The sequence below is a fragment of the Mastigoproctus giganteus genome, chromosome 2 (assembly GCF_048544385.1).
Source record: "Mastigoproctus giganteus isolate SK-2022 chromosome 2, ASM4854438v1, whole genome shotgun sequence".
NCBI lineage: Eukaryota > Metazoa > Arthropoda > Arachnida > Uropygi > Thelyphonidae > Mastigoproctus > Mastigoproctus giganteus.
In genome coordinates this window covers 240,966,687-240,983,444 of record NC_143576.1, presented here as the reverse complement: position 1 = coordinate 240,983,444, position 16,758 = coordinate 240,966,687, and the positions used below count along the sequence as shown (strand labels likewise).

At 38.6% G+C, this 16,758-nt stretch overlaps 1 protein-coding gene across 4 annotated transcripts in view; it reads left to right on the top strand.

Annotated features, from left to right (window-relative positions):
* The window catches only part of LOC150090305 (protocadherin-like wing polarity protein stan), a 426,116-nt gene that overhangs the window by 187,054 nt on the left and 222,304 nt on the right, over nucleotides 1-16,758 (top strand). For all 4 annotated transcript variants that reach the window (XM_090389794.1, XM_090389793.1, XM_090389795.1 and 1 more), the window contains exon 6: nucleotides 12,875-13,100. In XM_090389794.1, the coding sequence (XP_090245920.1) occupies nucleotides 12,875-13,100 (226 nt within the window). The remainder of the gene's footprint in view (nucleotides 1-12,874; nucleotides 13,101-16,758) is intronic.

The following is a 16,758-nucleotide window of genomic DNA, read 5'->3' as shown; positions in this document are numbered from 1 at the left end:
TCACGTTGTCAGTGTCTTCTGGGATTCTAAGGGCAACATCCTTAAGATCGCCTCCCATAATGCAACAGTATCACTGGGGAGTACTACGGAAACTTCCTGGGAAAGATAAGACAGGCTATCAAGTTGAAGAGACGCGAAATTTATCAAAAGGCATTCTCCTCATGCACGTTCCTGCTCACAAGACTTCGCTCACAGTGGACTTTGCAATCAGGTGTGGCTTTTAAAATCTGCAGCACCCACCTTATTCTCTTGACCTCTCGTCTTCAGACTTCTTCCTCTTCCCCAAAGTAAAGAAACTATTACGGGGCGGCAGATTTGAGACTGATGAGGCGGTAATTAATGAAACTGAAGCCTGGTTTTCTGCTCAAATTGAAGTTCAAGAGGTCTGAAAGACTTTATCCGAAAATGGGGAAAATGCATAGCTACAGAAAGTAACCTCATACAGAAGGATAACACTGCCACCCAAGTTTTAAATGCCTATCTAAAATAATTCTTAGTGTGGGTAATTACTTATTGACCACCCCTCGTACGTTATAAGAATACAATAAAATCTGACTTCCACTGCTCTATTCAATTTGTAATTAGAGACCTACTGTCAAGGTATCATTCTTGAAATGTTCCTGCTCACAAGACTTCTCTCACAGTGGACTTTGCAATCAGGTGTAGCATGGTTTTCCCTCCCGAAAAATCAGGTTTTTCTTTCAGCAAACAGAAAATCGACAACAGAACATACGCTTCACAGACAGTATATACGAAGCAATATGTCCTTAGTTGCCGATGCTCCTAAAACCCTACTACAATAACAACAGCCTGACGTATTGTGCGAACACCTTTCGTTTCAGCGGCTTTAAGAAAGCTTCACTTTATTTGAACTTTTTCTTTGTTTGCACCTGTTAGAGCCTTAAAAGATTTCTTTTCTTTTGTAAGCAATTTTTTCTTAGACGGTACCTAAGAAGAAAAGCTGTTCTAAGACTTAATCCGTTTTCTCACCCAATTAGGCAGAGTTCACAGTTTCTGTTAAGCTTACTGCATGCGATACTTAACAGAGTTCACACTGGAACGAACGAACGAAAAGTGAAAAAGAATGGTGAGAAAAGTACCAGGAACAGGCGGTACGGATTTTCTGGTGATGTATTTCTTCGTATCACAGGCTCTAATTAAGTATCTAATGCTTTATATACACCGATTGGCCAAAATTAAAGAAACAAACGGAGTTTTGCAATTATTTTTTCATATGGAATAAAGTCCAAGTCGCAACTTGCGTGGTGTACGCATTGAGTTAAATTTCAGACGTATTTGATAATTAAATAAATCAAGTAATAATCTAAACCTTATTCACTCAAGAAGTGTTTACCCAAACTTTTGCCACTTCATGTATATGATGTGTTGGTTAGCTGTGAGATGGTCTTAGGAACTTTTCAGGGACCAACTGAACATGCGCTGTAAATTGTCGCTGGGACTTTCCTTTCTCTAGTAATGTTCGAACTTCGAAGCTAATAAGTTTTCTGTAAGAAAGAAACTAGTGGGAGTATCGAATTGATCTTAAACTTTTCCAGGGACTTACAGAACTGATCTTAAACTTTTCTAGGGACTTACAGAACTGATCTTAAACTTTTCCAGGGACTTACAGAACTGATCTTGACAATTTGGTTTCGATCTGTTTTTTATATATCGAGAAATTCTCAAACATTCGAAATATACTTCCATTCCTACAGCGATAAGTCGAATTTGGTCGACTTTTGGTCGATTTTAATGAAATTTGGGATGATTCAACAAACCTTTCTAAAAGATATTCAAGCTTTCTTTTTGCTCATACATCATATCGTAGGCAAGTGAAATCTTATAACCTCAAAGTTTCCCAATGATGAAGTTCCTTCAGAACTCCATCATTAAAGGTGTCATGAAATAAAAATCTGTCTAATGAAATAATGATTCCTCATACTGTGAAGACCAATGCTTTGAACGCGGACTTGGACTGTGTTACTGAGTTGCACACTACTCTTGCCTGTGCGACAAGCCTTTTAACAGCTGTCGAGTACCAGTTGAATCAAACAAAAAGAGTCGACGTAGGCTAAATGATGCATTCTACCCAAGAATAGTTTTTCAATACTACCACTCAATCTACAACGAAGTTTTTGGAATGCCGAACCGATTCCGAAGTATTGCTGTGCTAATTATCAACTCACAGGGCGTTTCAAAACCTTTTCACTCTGTGATTGTGATAGCAAAAGAAACCCAGCCCATATCTCGAAGAATCCTCCCGAAAGGACCTTTATTAAGGGAAATGGGGAGCAACCAATCTATATTGATGTGATAAGGAAACTCTCGACTGGCTCATTGGCTGAACTCTCGTTGATTGATCATGCTAATATGATGAATGGACAAGAGTATACTTGTAGATCATGCTTCGACTTGATGATAGCGTCAATTACTCTTTCTTTAGTACAACAGCATTCAACTTTATAGAGCCATTCGAATATAAAAATATAATCAATAGACGGAGATAACGTGGAGCTTACCCACCAGAACGTGGACTCAGAATTATTAAAGTTACAAGAATATATTGAGTTGGTTATGCATCAACAGCACCCTCCTTGTGTAGGAATAGACTGCTCTGTGACACTATGAGCGCTCCAAGTCGGAAATGGTTCATATATAGGATTGTAGTTAGCGCTCGTGGCAATCAGGTTCGTGAGTTTGTGAGTGTCTGCGTGAAAGGGTATGTCGGCAACGAGATCTTTCCGACTTTGAACATGAAACGATTGTGGGCGAAAGACATGCATGTGCCAATATCTCGACAATAGTTAAATTGGCATATGGTTAAATTCTCCCGTGCTGTGGTGCCATGACTGCCTCAGTAGCGGTCAAACAACCGGCCAAAGTTCATATTTGAGACAACGATGTGTGGTCGACTCCTGTGATGAGCGTCGTGTATCTCCTCTCGTAACACGGCTGCGACGCAGCACAGTAGCCTAGTAAAGTGTATTGTGTGTATTGATGTCTAACGGCACCAGGGGTTTCCCCCATCTCCGCGTTGCTTTCATTGTAGGTGTACCAGTTCACTGGGAAGGCCAGAGATTTAAAAGTGTGTGGATTTTGTATATGTATAGTGTTGTGTATCGTTGTTCATCTGGCCGTTTAGCCGCTGGACCCCTACTGAGGCCCAACGTTGCCCACACTTGGCCTCGTGGAGGCAGACCAGGTACACAGAATGAAATTTTACTCTGGCAGGCCCTGCCACCTAGTTTCCTGAGATATCAGTGACTAGGGCCTAAAAAAAAAAAAAAACCTCGGTAGGGGTGAGCGTTGGAATTAGAAAAACCAATTGAGGTTTATGCGGTTAATTTGGACGAAGTTAAGTTTTTGCAGTTTGTGTGGGGTTATACGTTGGCGTATTAGGCAGAGTAGGGGGAGACTGAAGGCTGGGGGGAAAAGACAGAAGTATGGGGATGATAGAGAAGGCAACCCCAGGATTTTCAGTGAGGCAGGCCCAAGCCCCACCACCAGGAGAAGAATAAAGGTTGGCAGGGGTGGAGAGGAGACAAGACTGTCTCCTCCTCCCCACCAGGGGAAAGGGAGTAAAGGTACCAGGAAAGGGACCCCGGTACAGATTGCCATCAGGCATTGACAGTTGTGAGCACGTGGGGGTCCAAGTGATCTGAATCGGATCTTCTTTGGTGATCTTTTTCAATGTAGGAGTCAAATCCCAGTCGCAAGGGCATACATGAGCAGTCTCGTCCTATGGTTGGTCATGTAACCTGTTCAGGTCGCCTATTGTGCATGTTATGAGGATGCAGCCTTGGGTCCTGGTGATATCATTTTCTTAGTTCGTGCGTTGGTCATTTGGTTTAGTCATCCAGTTAGTGGTCCAGTGCGAATAATTTGTATCCAGTTCATGTCAAGTCCTGTGTCAGTTTGTCTCACGTTCAGACGTAGGTCTTCCTGGTTGTCAGTTCTCTCGTGAACAAGGCTAAGTGATGGTCATGTTCGTGGTTGTGGGTTATTTGGTACAGTTTTCTTGTGTATTCCGATTTTCTCTAGTCCTAGTTTTGGGATTCATCATCAGCTTCCGGGTACTGTGCATGGTGGTTTGCTATAAGTGCTTGCCTTCTAGCAAAGAGTTTCTGTGCAAAAATGGTAAGGGCTTTGTATTCTTGTTCCGAGTCGAGAAGATGCTGTTCCATGTTCTGCGGTAAGTAGGTGATAGCAGTGGTGAGCATGCATCGCAGGTCCTCATTCGGATCAGGTCCTGATTCGGAAGCTTTAGTAGCCTAGCTAACTACCCAGGACAACGTATGAAAACGAAGATGGACTATGCGCATGAATATCCATATAGACTATGCGCCGGACATTAGCTCCCCAATGATCCTCACGGTTGCTACACGTCAGGCAGCGCTGCAGAACCGACATATGGAAATCTGTGGCCTGATCTGATGAATTCCGTTTCCAACTCTATCATGCTGATGTGCGTATCCGCACTTGAAGAAAGCAATATGGTCCATGGCATGCTGAGTGCACTGTTGGTGTCCAGCAGTCTGGGGCAGTGATGTTATAGTTTGGGGACTGTTTTCATGGCATGCCATGGATTCTTTGATCACCGTTAGTCAACGGCTCGATGGGAATTCTTACCTTTTTATCATCGCCGACCCGGTACACCGTTTCAGAATTGTATCCAGACAACTCTGGCGTTTATCAACAAGACAACGTGCCATACTACAAGGCCCAACAAGTTGTTAACTGTTTCATGAACATGCCAATGAATTATCCGTCCTCCCATGGCTGCCTAGCTCACCGATCTCAACTCAACTGAGCACGTTTGGAACCTACTAAGGACAATATTCGATCCTACAACCATCAACCTGACAATGTTCGGCATTAGCATTAGCATTAGCATTAGCATTAGCATTAGTAGAGGCATTTGATGCAAGAAAGCAAGCTTATGCAGCATCAGCCAAAAAAAAAAAAAAACCCACTTCCACTTCACCCCTCTGTTCGTTCAAAATACCTGTCCAGCTGAGCCTTAAACTTATTTAGGCTATCAACCTCCACCACAAGGGATGGAAGTCTGTTCCACCAACCAACCACCCGCTGGCTAAAGGCAAATTTCCGCACGTCTATCCTACATCTGTCTTTCCTCAATTTGAATTTATGCCCTCTCAGGTGATTTTTCTGAGCTAGAGGAAGAATCCCATCAGCATTGAGCATGCTTAAACCATTCAAGGCTTTATACACCTCTATCAGATCACCTCGCTGGTGCCTAGTCTCCAGACACTGTAATTTGCAAAACTTAAGCCTTTCTTCGTAAGAGCACCCCTTTGTTCCATTCACTAATCTTGTTGCCCTTCTCTGTACTCGTTCCAGCAGCTCTACATCCTTCTTGAAATGAGGCCTCCAGACCTGTATACAGTACTCTAGGTGTGGCCTGACCATCGCCTTATACAATGGAATAATCACCTCCTTATCCCTGCTGGAAAAATTCCTGTATATCATTGACAATACTCCATGAGCTACTCTTGCAGCCCTTCTGCACTGCTCAGAGAACTTCATATCTGCCTGCACAACCACCCCCAAGTCCCTTTCATTCTCTACCACTGTCAGTGTAGTACCACAGAGTTGATACGTTGCTCTGGGGTTGCTGTTTCCCATGTGTAGTACTTTACATTTATCAATGTTAAACTTCATTTGCCACCTCTCAGCCCATCTGCTCAACCTTTCCAGATCCTGTTGCAGCAGCATAGTGTCAGTAGTGTCCTTGACAACCCTGCCAACCTTTGTATCGTCTGCAAACTTGGACATTAAGCCCGATACACCATCATCAATATCATTTATAAATACAGAAAACAATAATGGACCCAACACTGTGCCCTGAGGGACTCCACTAATAACATCAGTCCACGATGAGCAGTGTCCATTGATTACCACTCTCTGTCTTCTCCCCCTCAACCACCCCTTTATCCATAGCAGCAATTTGCCTCCAATGTCACACTGCTCCAATTTGTGTAGCAGTCTTCCATGTGCAACAGTTTGGGCAAATTGGGCAAATTGTGCAATGCATGGGTAGCACTACCACAGGACACCTTATGCAGTTCGTACCAAGACGTGTATTGGCTGCATTACGGGAAAAAGGTGGCCGAAAAGGTATTGGATAAGTGTTACTAATACAAAGCCAACTCATTGTACACTACATGCATAGAAATTTGTAAAGGAGGTATTTCTAATGAACTTGCTTCTGTTTTTTGGATAGATTGTAGGAGTTTCAGATGGCTTTGGGGAAAAAGATTTTTGGATATGGAGGCAGCGATATTTCTAATATGAGACGTGAGAAATTAGGAATAATCCAAGTAAGGAGCAAAAACCTGGCGAACACAGAGAGAAAGACAAAGAGAGACGTTGGACCCGCCTGCTTCTTTTTCCCAACGTTCAAAATTTGATTAAAAAAATGTAACAAGAGAATGCAAAAACAGTCTTCATTTGTGTCATGAAACACAAGGGAGGGGAAAAAAGAGAAGAAAGATTGTGGACCAGCTTCCTTTGTTTCAGTCTGTCGTAGATAGACATATACCAGTAGATTGCATCTGGTCATGCTCTTTAGTGCCTCTCCGATCTTTCTTTCTTCATTCCGAAAGCCACGCATCAGAGAGCAATCAAGACAGCTTATGTGGACGTGAAACAAGGGAGACCCATTTGTCCTTGACAAGCCAATTTCTCCCTCGTAATCGTCACGCTTTACTTGGGCAAACTTTCTATCTCGTGTTCTTGCTCTGATAGTTTCATTGTCACACCGACCGACAGAGGGCGTGACTTTTTTTTTTTTTTTACTTCGAAAAACAGCCAAGAAACATCTTCCGTGTCTTTGCTATATCTATCTCTTCGAGTTTGTTTTCCTCAACTTCTTACCTTCCCGTTAAGCCATTCGTCTTGTTAAGAAGTACCTTAGACAACCTTCTCTTGGTCGATAGAGTCGACGGTATTTTGATTTCCTCTTCCTAACAGATGTTGGGTTACTTCTGTCAATCGAATATCTCCAAGGAGAAAAGAAGAAAAAAATGCCATTTATTATTGTTATTAAAAAAAAAAATAGTGTGTGAGCTTGTAAGCTCTTTGCAGATTTTGGAAGTTTCTATTAGATTAAAAGAAAAGAAAAACATACAACCATTCCTATAACAACATTTCTTACATATCTGTTCGCTAATTAAATCGAACATAAGAAAATAATCTTCCAAGTTATTTTATCGGATTAACTTACTAAGCAGAAGCAAGTCATTAAAAAAACAAGTAAAAATTTGTATTTTTAATTATTATTCAACAGACTCGGTGTGTTTACGATATATCATATCAACACTTACAAAAATAAGTAAATTAGAATAAAAAAAACTTTATTCATTACACCTTTATAATTATTATTGTAGTAATAATAATAACATTGGTTATTGAGAGTTCGTAGTGTTCACATGCGCACTTATACGTAAACGTGTTTCTAGCTGCACGCCTTTTGAGAAGTAATATTGCCTAATTTAGGCTTAGAATAAATATGGTGGTCAAAGGAAACCCTTTTTTGTTTCTTTTATAATGAACCAAGAAGTCCTTGAGCAGGTCATGACATAGGAATACTACTCTTACCATATATTGAGTGGCTATTCTTTTAGGTAAAACTACCTAATATTTATAGCATGGACTCAACTAGTTTCGAAAACGTGCCAGAAGGACGCTGTTCCATGTTGACGACTTAACTGGGTCCCGCAGTTGTGGCAGATTGGATGGTTGAGGATCTCTATTCCGAAGAGCTCCTTCTACTTCATCCTGTAGGTGTTGATTTGGATTCAGATAGATCATTGGGGAGGTGAATGCAGCAGGCTGAATTCACTCTTGTGTTCCCATAACAAGTTCTGTACAATTCTAGCTTCGTAACGTAGCGCATTATCCTGCTGAAAGAACCAATTCGCAGATGGCTTCATTGCAGCCATGAAGGGATGTGTCTGGTCGGAAATAGGTTATTTAGAAATTGTTTGTTGCTCCACTCGTATCAAGGAGGGCCTAATGTGTACCACGAAAGTACACCCAATACCATTATATGTCTACCACCAATCATCAAACATACAGCAGCTGTTACTGAAGGAGCGCTACATTTCATGAAATTAATAGCTGTAGCTAATAAAGTGGCCACTCAGTGTATTAGGTAAATAAAACGTTATCTTCATTGCGTTAACGAAAGGGCTGAACTATTTACTGTTAGTAAGCTTTGCAAGCGTTTCAAACTGTCCGCTCTTCTTAAAACTGTCCGCTCTTCTTCGATCATGAGAAATGAAGTACCATCTATTTCATAAAATAATTTGGTTTTAACCCTACTTCAAGAAGAATTATAATCCACAGACCAAAATTTTCGTCCATGTAAATGTTATTGTATCATAATATGGCAAAAGTTGACAGCAATCCTCAACCTGGGCTTGTTTCATCTTGGTCATTTATTCACATCTCGATAAAAAGAATCCAAGTTCTTCGCTTACAGCTTTTGGAAGATATCCATACCAGGAATCTGCTAATCCCTTCTTTAGCGAAATAATGTTATTTATCAAATACTTGTAATTAATAAATATTCATTTTACTCCCTGTTTACAGGAATCGAACAGGAAAAAAGAAATATATCGCTAGCAGTGACTGAAGTTTTATTTGTTTATATTTTCTAATCTTCGGATCTTTTAAGCTAATTAGGAACAGTGATATACTTACACGTTTAATGTCTTGATTTTTAATAGTTATTAAATATTATTTTATTCGGGAGATTTCTTGTTTTTTCTAAGATGGCGCTGATAATCCGTTAAATAAATATAATTTTATTCAAAAGATTGTTTTTCTAAGATGGCGCTGATATCTGTTTGCAATTACGGTTTACATTCTTCTAATTCAACGAATTCCAATCATTGCATTAGAAGAATTAAAAAGTTAACTGATAAGGATTCGCTGTTGTGAAATATGTTTTCTTTTTTTGTTTTTCCCATTTATTAGTATATTAGAAAAACAAAACAGTTTCGCATTAATTATGGAAATTTGATGGAAATTAAAAGATTAATTTCCATGAAACACAAAAATCATGATGTGATGTAGCATAATGAAATGATATCTCTTGAAGTTGCACTAAAAACATGTACATAAATAAAACAAAATAATAAATAAAAGAAAACAAAACGGGATTAAAAATTAAAAAATTTATTCTATTTATTGTCAGCACAGAGGAGAAACGTACAATAGCGCATTTTCTAGGTTACAATAGCGAATGAATTATCTGTGAAAAAAAAAATAATAATAAAACATTTCTATTGAATGCGTGGTAATTAATCGATATTTGCTACTCAAACAGTTCCCGCTGGGAGATGATTTTTCAAAAACTGAAATCCTGCCATCATAAATCTTAAGTTTCGAATTTCGTTTGAAATCCCTCCACTGTCATCTCAACAAATTTTTTTTTTTACTTTCCTGAATTAACGAACACTCTTCTTTTCTATTCCTAAAAATTTTCCCAATAAAAAAAAATATATATATAATAATAAAGAATGGAAGTTTCTTTCACGGGCAAACTGAGTGCAGGCTCATATTTCATATGTTTCATGCTGGTTAAAGAGCGCTTCAGTGAATCTATTTCTCTCATTACACCCATGGCCGCAGGTGATGAATTACTTTGTATCAGCGGGGCCTGCCAAAAGCCACATACGCATAAGTATATAGGACGCTTGTAATAGTTGAGAGGCAACTCATTCTATGTGCAGAGAATTAAAACTCTTCTGTTCGGCCTAGAAATAACAAAAAAAAAAAAAAAAATTCGGCTTACTGGAAATCGAAGAGGAGCTTGCAGAAGAGATCCATCAGATGGATGATTTGTAGAAAGGCACAGCTGGTTACCCTTTCTTCCCCTCCATGGGATCAGTTGTACTGGGAGGGGCCTCTTCCTTCAACACTTCCCGACTACTTCGATGATGAAGCCTCTTTTGACGGTGTGCGTGAAGCGTATTGAACAGAACCAGCTGGAAGACACTTTTTCTTTTTCTTTCTTTTTTTTTTTTTTTTTTTTCAACCCAAGACGTGCAGCTGTTCGCTTACTGGCAATCAGTATTGGGGCATCTCAGGCAATTGCCGTAGTTAGTTCGTTAGTCTTTGCCAAAAATTATTCGATAAGTTGAACCCTACAGAAGACAAAGCCATTTATCCGAAATTCGTTAATTCGAATTTTGATAATCCCTTTTAACTTAAATGTTTCTACTGGAGAATGAGTGAATAAATAAGGTTAATTTTTATTTTTTCACGGACAAATAAGTATACATTGTACACTGCCTTATCAAAATATCAGAAAACTTCCCTAATAGTATGTAGGACCTTTTTTGATGATAACATCGGCATTCCTATAGGCTACAGCATTATAAAACACGTATATACTCAAAATAATTTAGAAATGGAGAATTCTGATATAAAATTTGTATTTTGAAATTCTGTCGACATCATTCGTGTAATGACTAATTCCAGCCAACTGAACAGACAAAAGGAACAGAGCTGAATACGTTTTGATTTTCATTTCCCTGAAATACTGATCAAAGGTGATATCTTCATCCCATGTAAAGCCTAGTATCTTTATCGGACTTGATTTTATCAATATGTGTGTTTTTAACTAAAGTTATGGTATTATTCTTGTTTTCTTCTGGTGAAGGTAATTTGTAATTTGGAACATATTCGCGTGTGTGGAGAGAAATGGTCCTGTGCTGCAAACAACATGGCAAAATTTTGTTCATGAATTGATTATTTCTCGAACAGTCCCTGGAGAAACAACAAAAAATTCTTTCTGGGAGGTGGCTCTCAGAACTATAAGAACCTCTCAGAACCTTGGATGTTACAGAAATTTTGGATAATATCTAGGATGATAGGAACGGAAACTATCAAAAGCAGATTTAAGATCAAATGTATTATATCAAGTTGAGATCTGATATTGACCGATTGCTGGATTCGAATAAGTGTTTCTAAGAGAATATAGTAGTTGATCTTTTGGGAGATGACTGTGTGGTTGAAAATAAGTAGGTATCTGTCCAAAGTACTGATTGGCCATTGAGGAAAAGATCATATTTTTAAAGATCTTGCGTATAACGCAGCTTATTGCTATTGGCCTGGAATCCTTTATGAACTTAGAGCTCTTAGTCTTCGGTATTGGCTTAACGAAATTATGGTGCCTAATCTGTATACCTAACAATTTATACACTGAATGGCCACTTTTTGGGTACACTTAGCTAATAGCAAGTAGGTTCCCCCTTTAGATCTCAGAACATCCTAATTGATCCGTGTTGGCCCAATTGCTTTCCACAGTCGTTAAACTGTATGGCTGTAGATCTCTGCTTCGAACTCACTCGTTCCATTTAATCCCACAGTCCTCAATTGGATTGAAATCTGAATACTAGGAAGGCCACCGCAGTAGACTGAATTCATTTTCATGTTCCTGAAATAAATTCTGTGCAATTCTGGCCTTGTGACATGGCACATTGTCCTGTTGAACGGATCCATTCGCAGGCGATATACGGTATGCACAGCAGTCATGAAGGGCACCGTCTAATTGGAAACAATTTCCAGGTAGCCTATGGAATCCAAGCGTTTCTCCACTGGATTGAAGGGACACAATATGCACTACGGAAACATTCCCCACGGTATTACACCGCCGCCACCAGACCACATTGTCAACTTGACAGGATGAGTCGATGGACTCATGCTATTTTTCTCATATTCTGTCCTTCCATCAGGGTGAAACAGCAGAAACCGGGATTTATCATACCAAGAAACGTGTTTCCAGTCCTCCATTGTTCAGTGTTACTGTTCCTCAGCCCACTGTAATCCTACTTTCTTTTGTTTTGCTGACAACAGTAGAATGAGGTTCGATTGTCGATACCACATCCTTGACAAGGTATGACGAATTTGGAGTTCTGAAACTGCTCTTTGGTTAACGCTCTTGTGCTGGGTTGTTATTTGACGGACTATATAGCTGTTTTGTTATCCTGAACAAGTCTTGTGAGTCTCCATTGGCCTTTCACATCAACAAGCTGTTCCCAACCACTTGATCACTGTTGGCTGATGTTATTTTGCTATTCGACCAATCTGGATACTCCCGAAATAGCTGTATGAAAAGGTCTGACGCTGAATACCTTGCCTCTTTCAGAGTCATTTAATTCCCTTTTCTTGCCATTTTATGAAATGGATAACTGTACCTAATAAAGTGGGCACTAAGTCTATAAATTAATTTTTTCTTATTATATCTTTTAAGTGAACTCTATTTTTCCTATAACCTTAATATTTCCCTAGCTCAGTGTCTATCTGGACTTCATGGTTACAATGAATTCTAATTAGAGTTCATTGTTAATTCTAATTACGAAGTAGTATTATAATCAAATAATCTAGGGACTAAAGAAAGCATGTCGTCTCTGAAGTTCATCTTTAGAATATTTAAATGGCTCCTCTTTTTTAGATTCGTATTAAACCTGCATGCTTTTAGACATGTAGTTAATGAAATTCTAATTAGAATTCATTAATTTAATTGAAACCGTTAATACGTTTTCAAATACTAACATTATTAACCCTAACCAGAACTAGGGACTACCATAACGTGAATTTTATTAATTCAAACCGTGCTAATTCTAACTTAATTGCCTTTTACTTCATTAATCCATAGTTCTCTATAGAGATTTTCGTTTATCGCGAATTCATTATTTCCAGCTTATCGAAATTTGCTAAGGGTGATTATCAGAGTTTTTGTTAAGTTGAATTTCTTTGAAACGAAGTCTGTGCTCCTAATACTCGTATGTAAGTTTATCGACTAACCATTCAATTCTTTTCTTTCTTTTTTTCTCCCCAGGAAAGAAGTGTGAGATTAATATCTGGGAAGCACGCTGTCAGCCCGGAGTGTGTCGTGGTGGTTCGAAATGCTCGAGTCTTACGGACGGAGGTTTTACCTGTGATAACTGCTCTCACGCTTCCTGGAGTACCCGTCTTTGCGAATTAAGAGCTCGAAGTTTTACCCGCGGATCATTTCTGACCTTCCCTGCTCTGAGACAGCGTCACCGATTGCATATAAAACTACGGTAAGACCAATGTGGCGCTGTTCAGACAGCAAATATTGTTTTTATGGATTAGTAATATTGGCAATAATAATCTTTATTCATCCAAATAAAAATGTATAGAAGTTATTCTGAGTTTTAATAGACTTCTTTACTAGTTTCGAATTTATTACTGGGGAGTTATTTTCAATAATATATAGGCACCGGATAAAATATGAGTCACCTGTTAATTTACGCATTATTTTAATTTTTCAATTAATAATGTGTAACCATTCCTATCTTTAGCACGAATAATCTCATGACTTCTCATCGGTAGGAATTCAACTAGACCCCCTTAAATAGTTTATATCAATAACAGGCCATTCTGAAAACAATTGACTCTGTAATTCATTCGGGTTTTCTGGATGCTTTAAATCTGGTTACTTTGCTGGTCTATTTAAGTGCCCTACTTGTGATCTTGTGATCCTAGTGACAGTTTAAAAACAGTAGGGCCCTGTTAACTGGAAAGTTGTCATTCTGAAATACAGGAGTATCGAAATCATAAGTGCCTCTCACATGTTCAGCAAAAAGCATAACTTCATTATCCAGAATATTTGTATAGCCTGCCTGATTCATCGTGGTTGGTAGTTCAAGTACGGAACCCACTTCATAATAGTCAAAGAATCCCCAAAGCTTCACTGACCCACAACTAGCCTGTACAACACGTTACACACAATCTGCATTGCTTCTGCTGTAAACTCCTTGCGTGGTGTCGTTAGAGTACACATAGCAAAATCTGGATTCATCAGAACCCATCATAGATTTTGGGTCGGGTCATCAACAGACTAGTTTTATGCCTTTAGCCCATATTATCTGGACTCTTTTATGCACAGTTGTTAACATTGGTCTTTTTTCAGGGAACGGGCCCTACTCCGTATCCAAAACCATGTTATGCAAATCTCTTTGCAATGTTTTCTCAGAAATTGACTGATAAGGTCTCTGGTTAACTGTTTTCAGCAGTTCTCGTCTTGTTTGAAATCGTTTTTCGTGTACTAGACATGACATTCGTCGCCGATCAAGGTCACTTAGCATAGACTTCTAGCTACAACTCTGCTGCTGACTTCTGGTTGATTTTGATGCACACCAATTCTTAAAAATTCTTATTATCGTTCTTTCTGAAACACCAGCATATTCAGCTACTTCTTTAACAGAATATCCTCTAGATCTTCCAGATTTTACCACTTTTTTTTTTTTGCCACTCACTACAATCTTTTTCTGCGAGCACATCTTTCGTGGTGGAAACCGTTGCTTCTTCACTCACAGCTGGTATACCTGTAAATAGAGAAAACAAGTGACTAAACCTTTGTCCAAAGTCTGTATTTGATTAGTAGAAAAACATTGCAATTTATAAGTGTACTCTGAATTCAGCTTAAAAGAAGGAAATTTCACGATGACTCTTCTAACAGTGAAGAAAGTGTGCTGTTCGGAACTTCACTATAATTTACAGGAAATGCTCCTCAAAAAATAGCTGATGATACATAAAACCGTTAAATTGGTATCGATCTTCATATGACTGGCAGAACTCCAGTAGTTTGATTTACTGTCGATAGTTTTAGATAAGATTCCTTTGTTAGTAAACTGTGCCTATGTCTAGATGTTTGCTCAACTTCTAAGTGCTTGGTTTTCGCCAATTCGAGTCTGATGATCAAATATGGTAAATAACACAGGTTTGAGAATATAAAAGTAATCAAGAAAGCAGTAATTTCATTTTATTTTTATATAAAATGTTTTTCCTATAGAAAGCAATTCTCATTGTTATAAGATAATTTTTAAAAGAAAATTATGTACAATAGGAGACTCTAAGTAATCTTCTCCCTATATATAACGAATATATTAGTTTTTCAATCGTTGATTTGAAATTGTATTATGGAATCCGTCGGTATTTGTATAATACTACAGCAGAGCTTTTACTGCTTAATTCCCATAAGGTATCACTAGAAAACTCCATCTTTGGAAAAACAGGAACAAAGAAGGTAACCTAATAGCTTCCAATTCCCAACCAAGTTCTAGTTCAAAGAGGAAATTGTTTGATTAACTTGATAAAAAAAAGGTAAAAAAGAAAAAGCAGCCCCAGAAAATATCTCCGGTTGTGGATAGACGTTGCAAAACTATCCGGATTTCCTGGGATCATTTAACAGCCTTCCACGTAAACGACCCTTACGAAATTACAGAAATTCAGCAGAGTAATGCCAAAATGCTCCAAAAAAAGAAACAGAAAGTAATCTGATAGATAAAGGAGCGTTTCCATTCTCAGAAATTGCATTAGATTAGTTGAGACATTCGTCCTTGTGCCCTATTGAGAGATTACAAAGAAATGGGGTTATCAGAGAAGAAAAACGAAGAAGATGGCAAGGATTCAGTTGTTAATGAAGAAATATTGGGCAAATCTGGTCGTATGTGTAGGCATTAGTCATTTGAGAAAACAAAAGTTTTTATCGAATTCTTCATTCTAGTTTTCTAAATAAAAAGTATTCTTTTGAATTTAGGTGTAATTATTTTTCACGCTAATTTTATTTAAATCTCACAAGGATTAACACAAATCGATTAAAAGAGAAGAAACAAGTCATGAAAAACATTTTTTTTTTTTAAATTTAAGACAGTCATAATGTAGTATTTTATAACTTTCAATTTTCCATAAGCAAAAGATTGCGTTTGGTTAAATTTTTATTAATTATATACCGCGCATGCGTCGATACTGGCTGCCTAACTCGTTTAATTTTAACAATTACGCCACGCTTTCAAAAATTAGCATTTTTAATAAAATCGTAATTAGCATTTTTATATTTTCTTATCAGAGTATTATTTCACGGTTCAGTTATCTTCGAGTAGTTTATTTATAACAAAATCAACAATTTAAAAAACGTGATGTAGTGTCTTTTACTATCTACTTTTAATATTATGCAACTTCCGGTGAAAAAACTCGTTTATTCTAGAAGCTGAGATTTATTATCCTTATTAGATATACCTGAATTTTGAATATTTGTTCGATGATGCAACTTTCTCCCTTTCTCTCACTACATAACAATGTAAAAAAAAATAATAATACAATACAAATATACACTGAGTGGACAGAAATCATGGGATACAAACCAAGTAACGGGTAGGCACACATTTCGCCCGGATAAGAGCAGTCACAAGGTGAGGCATTGAGTCCACTAGTTCACGAAAGCGTTCCACAGATATTTCCATCCATGCTTGCTGCACCGCTGTCCATAATTCCGTCGCATTCCTTGGTGGAGAATCCAAAGCTCGAACGGACCTTTCCACAGCATCTCAAAGATTCTCTAAAGGGTTCATGTCCGATGAACGGGGAGGCCATTCCATGGTGGTAAAATTTGCGGAATGATCTTCGAACCATATTCTAGTCATCACGGCTCTATGAAGAGGCACATTGTCCTGCTGGACAATGTGTCTGTCCTGGTGTTAGCAATGGGACTCTGGTGGGTCGGAGGCTCCCATAACCTACTGTGGCTAATGATCGCCTGATGGTCTCGGTGGAGACATTTCTGGCAGCTCCCTCGTTGAAGTCGAAGGTGATTTGTGCTACTGTCGCTCTCCGGTTGGCTGAAACAATGCAAGACAGGTTCGACGGCTACGTTCATCCACCACCTTTCTCCGCCCACAGCGTTGTCCACGATGAGAT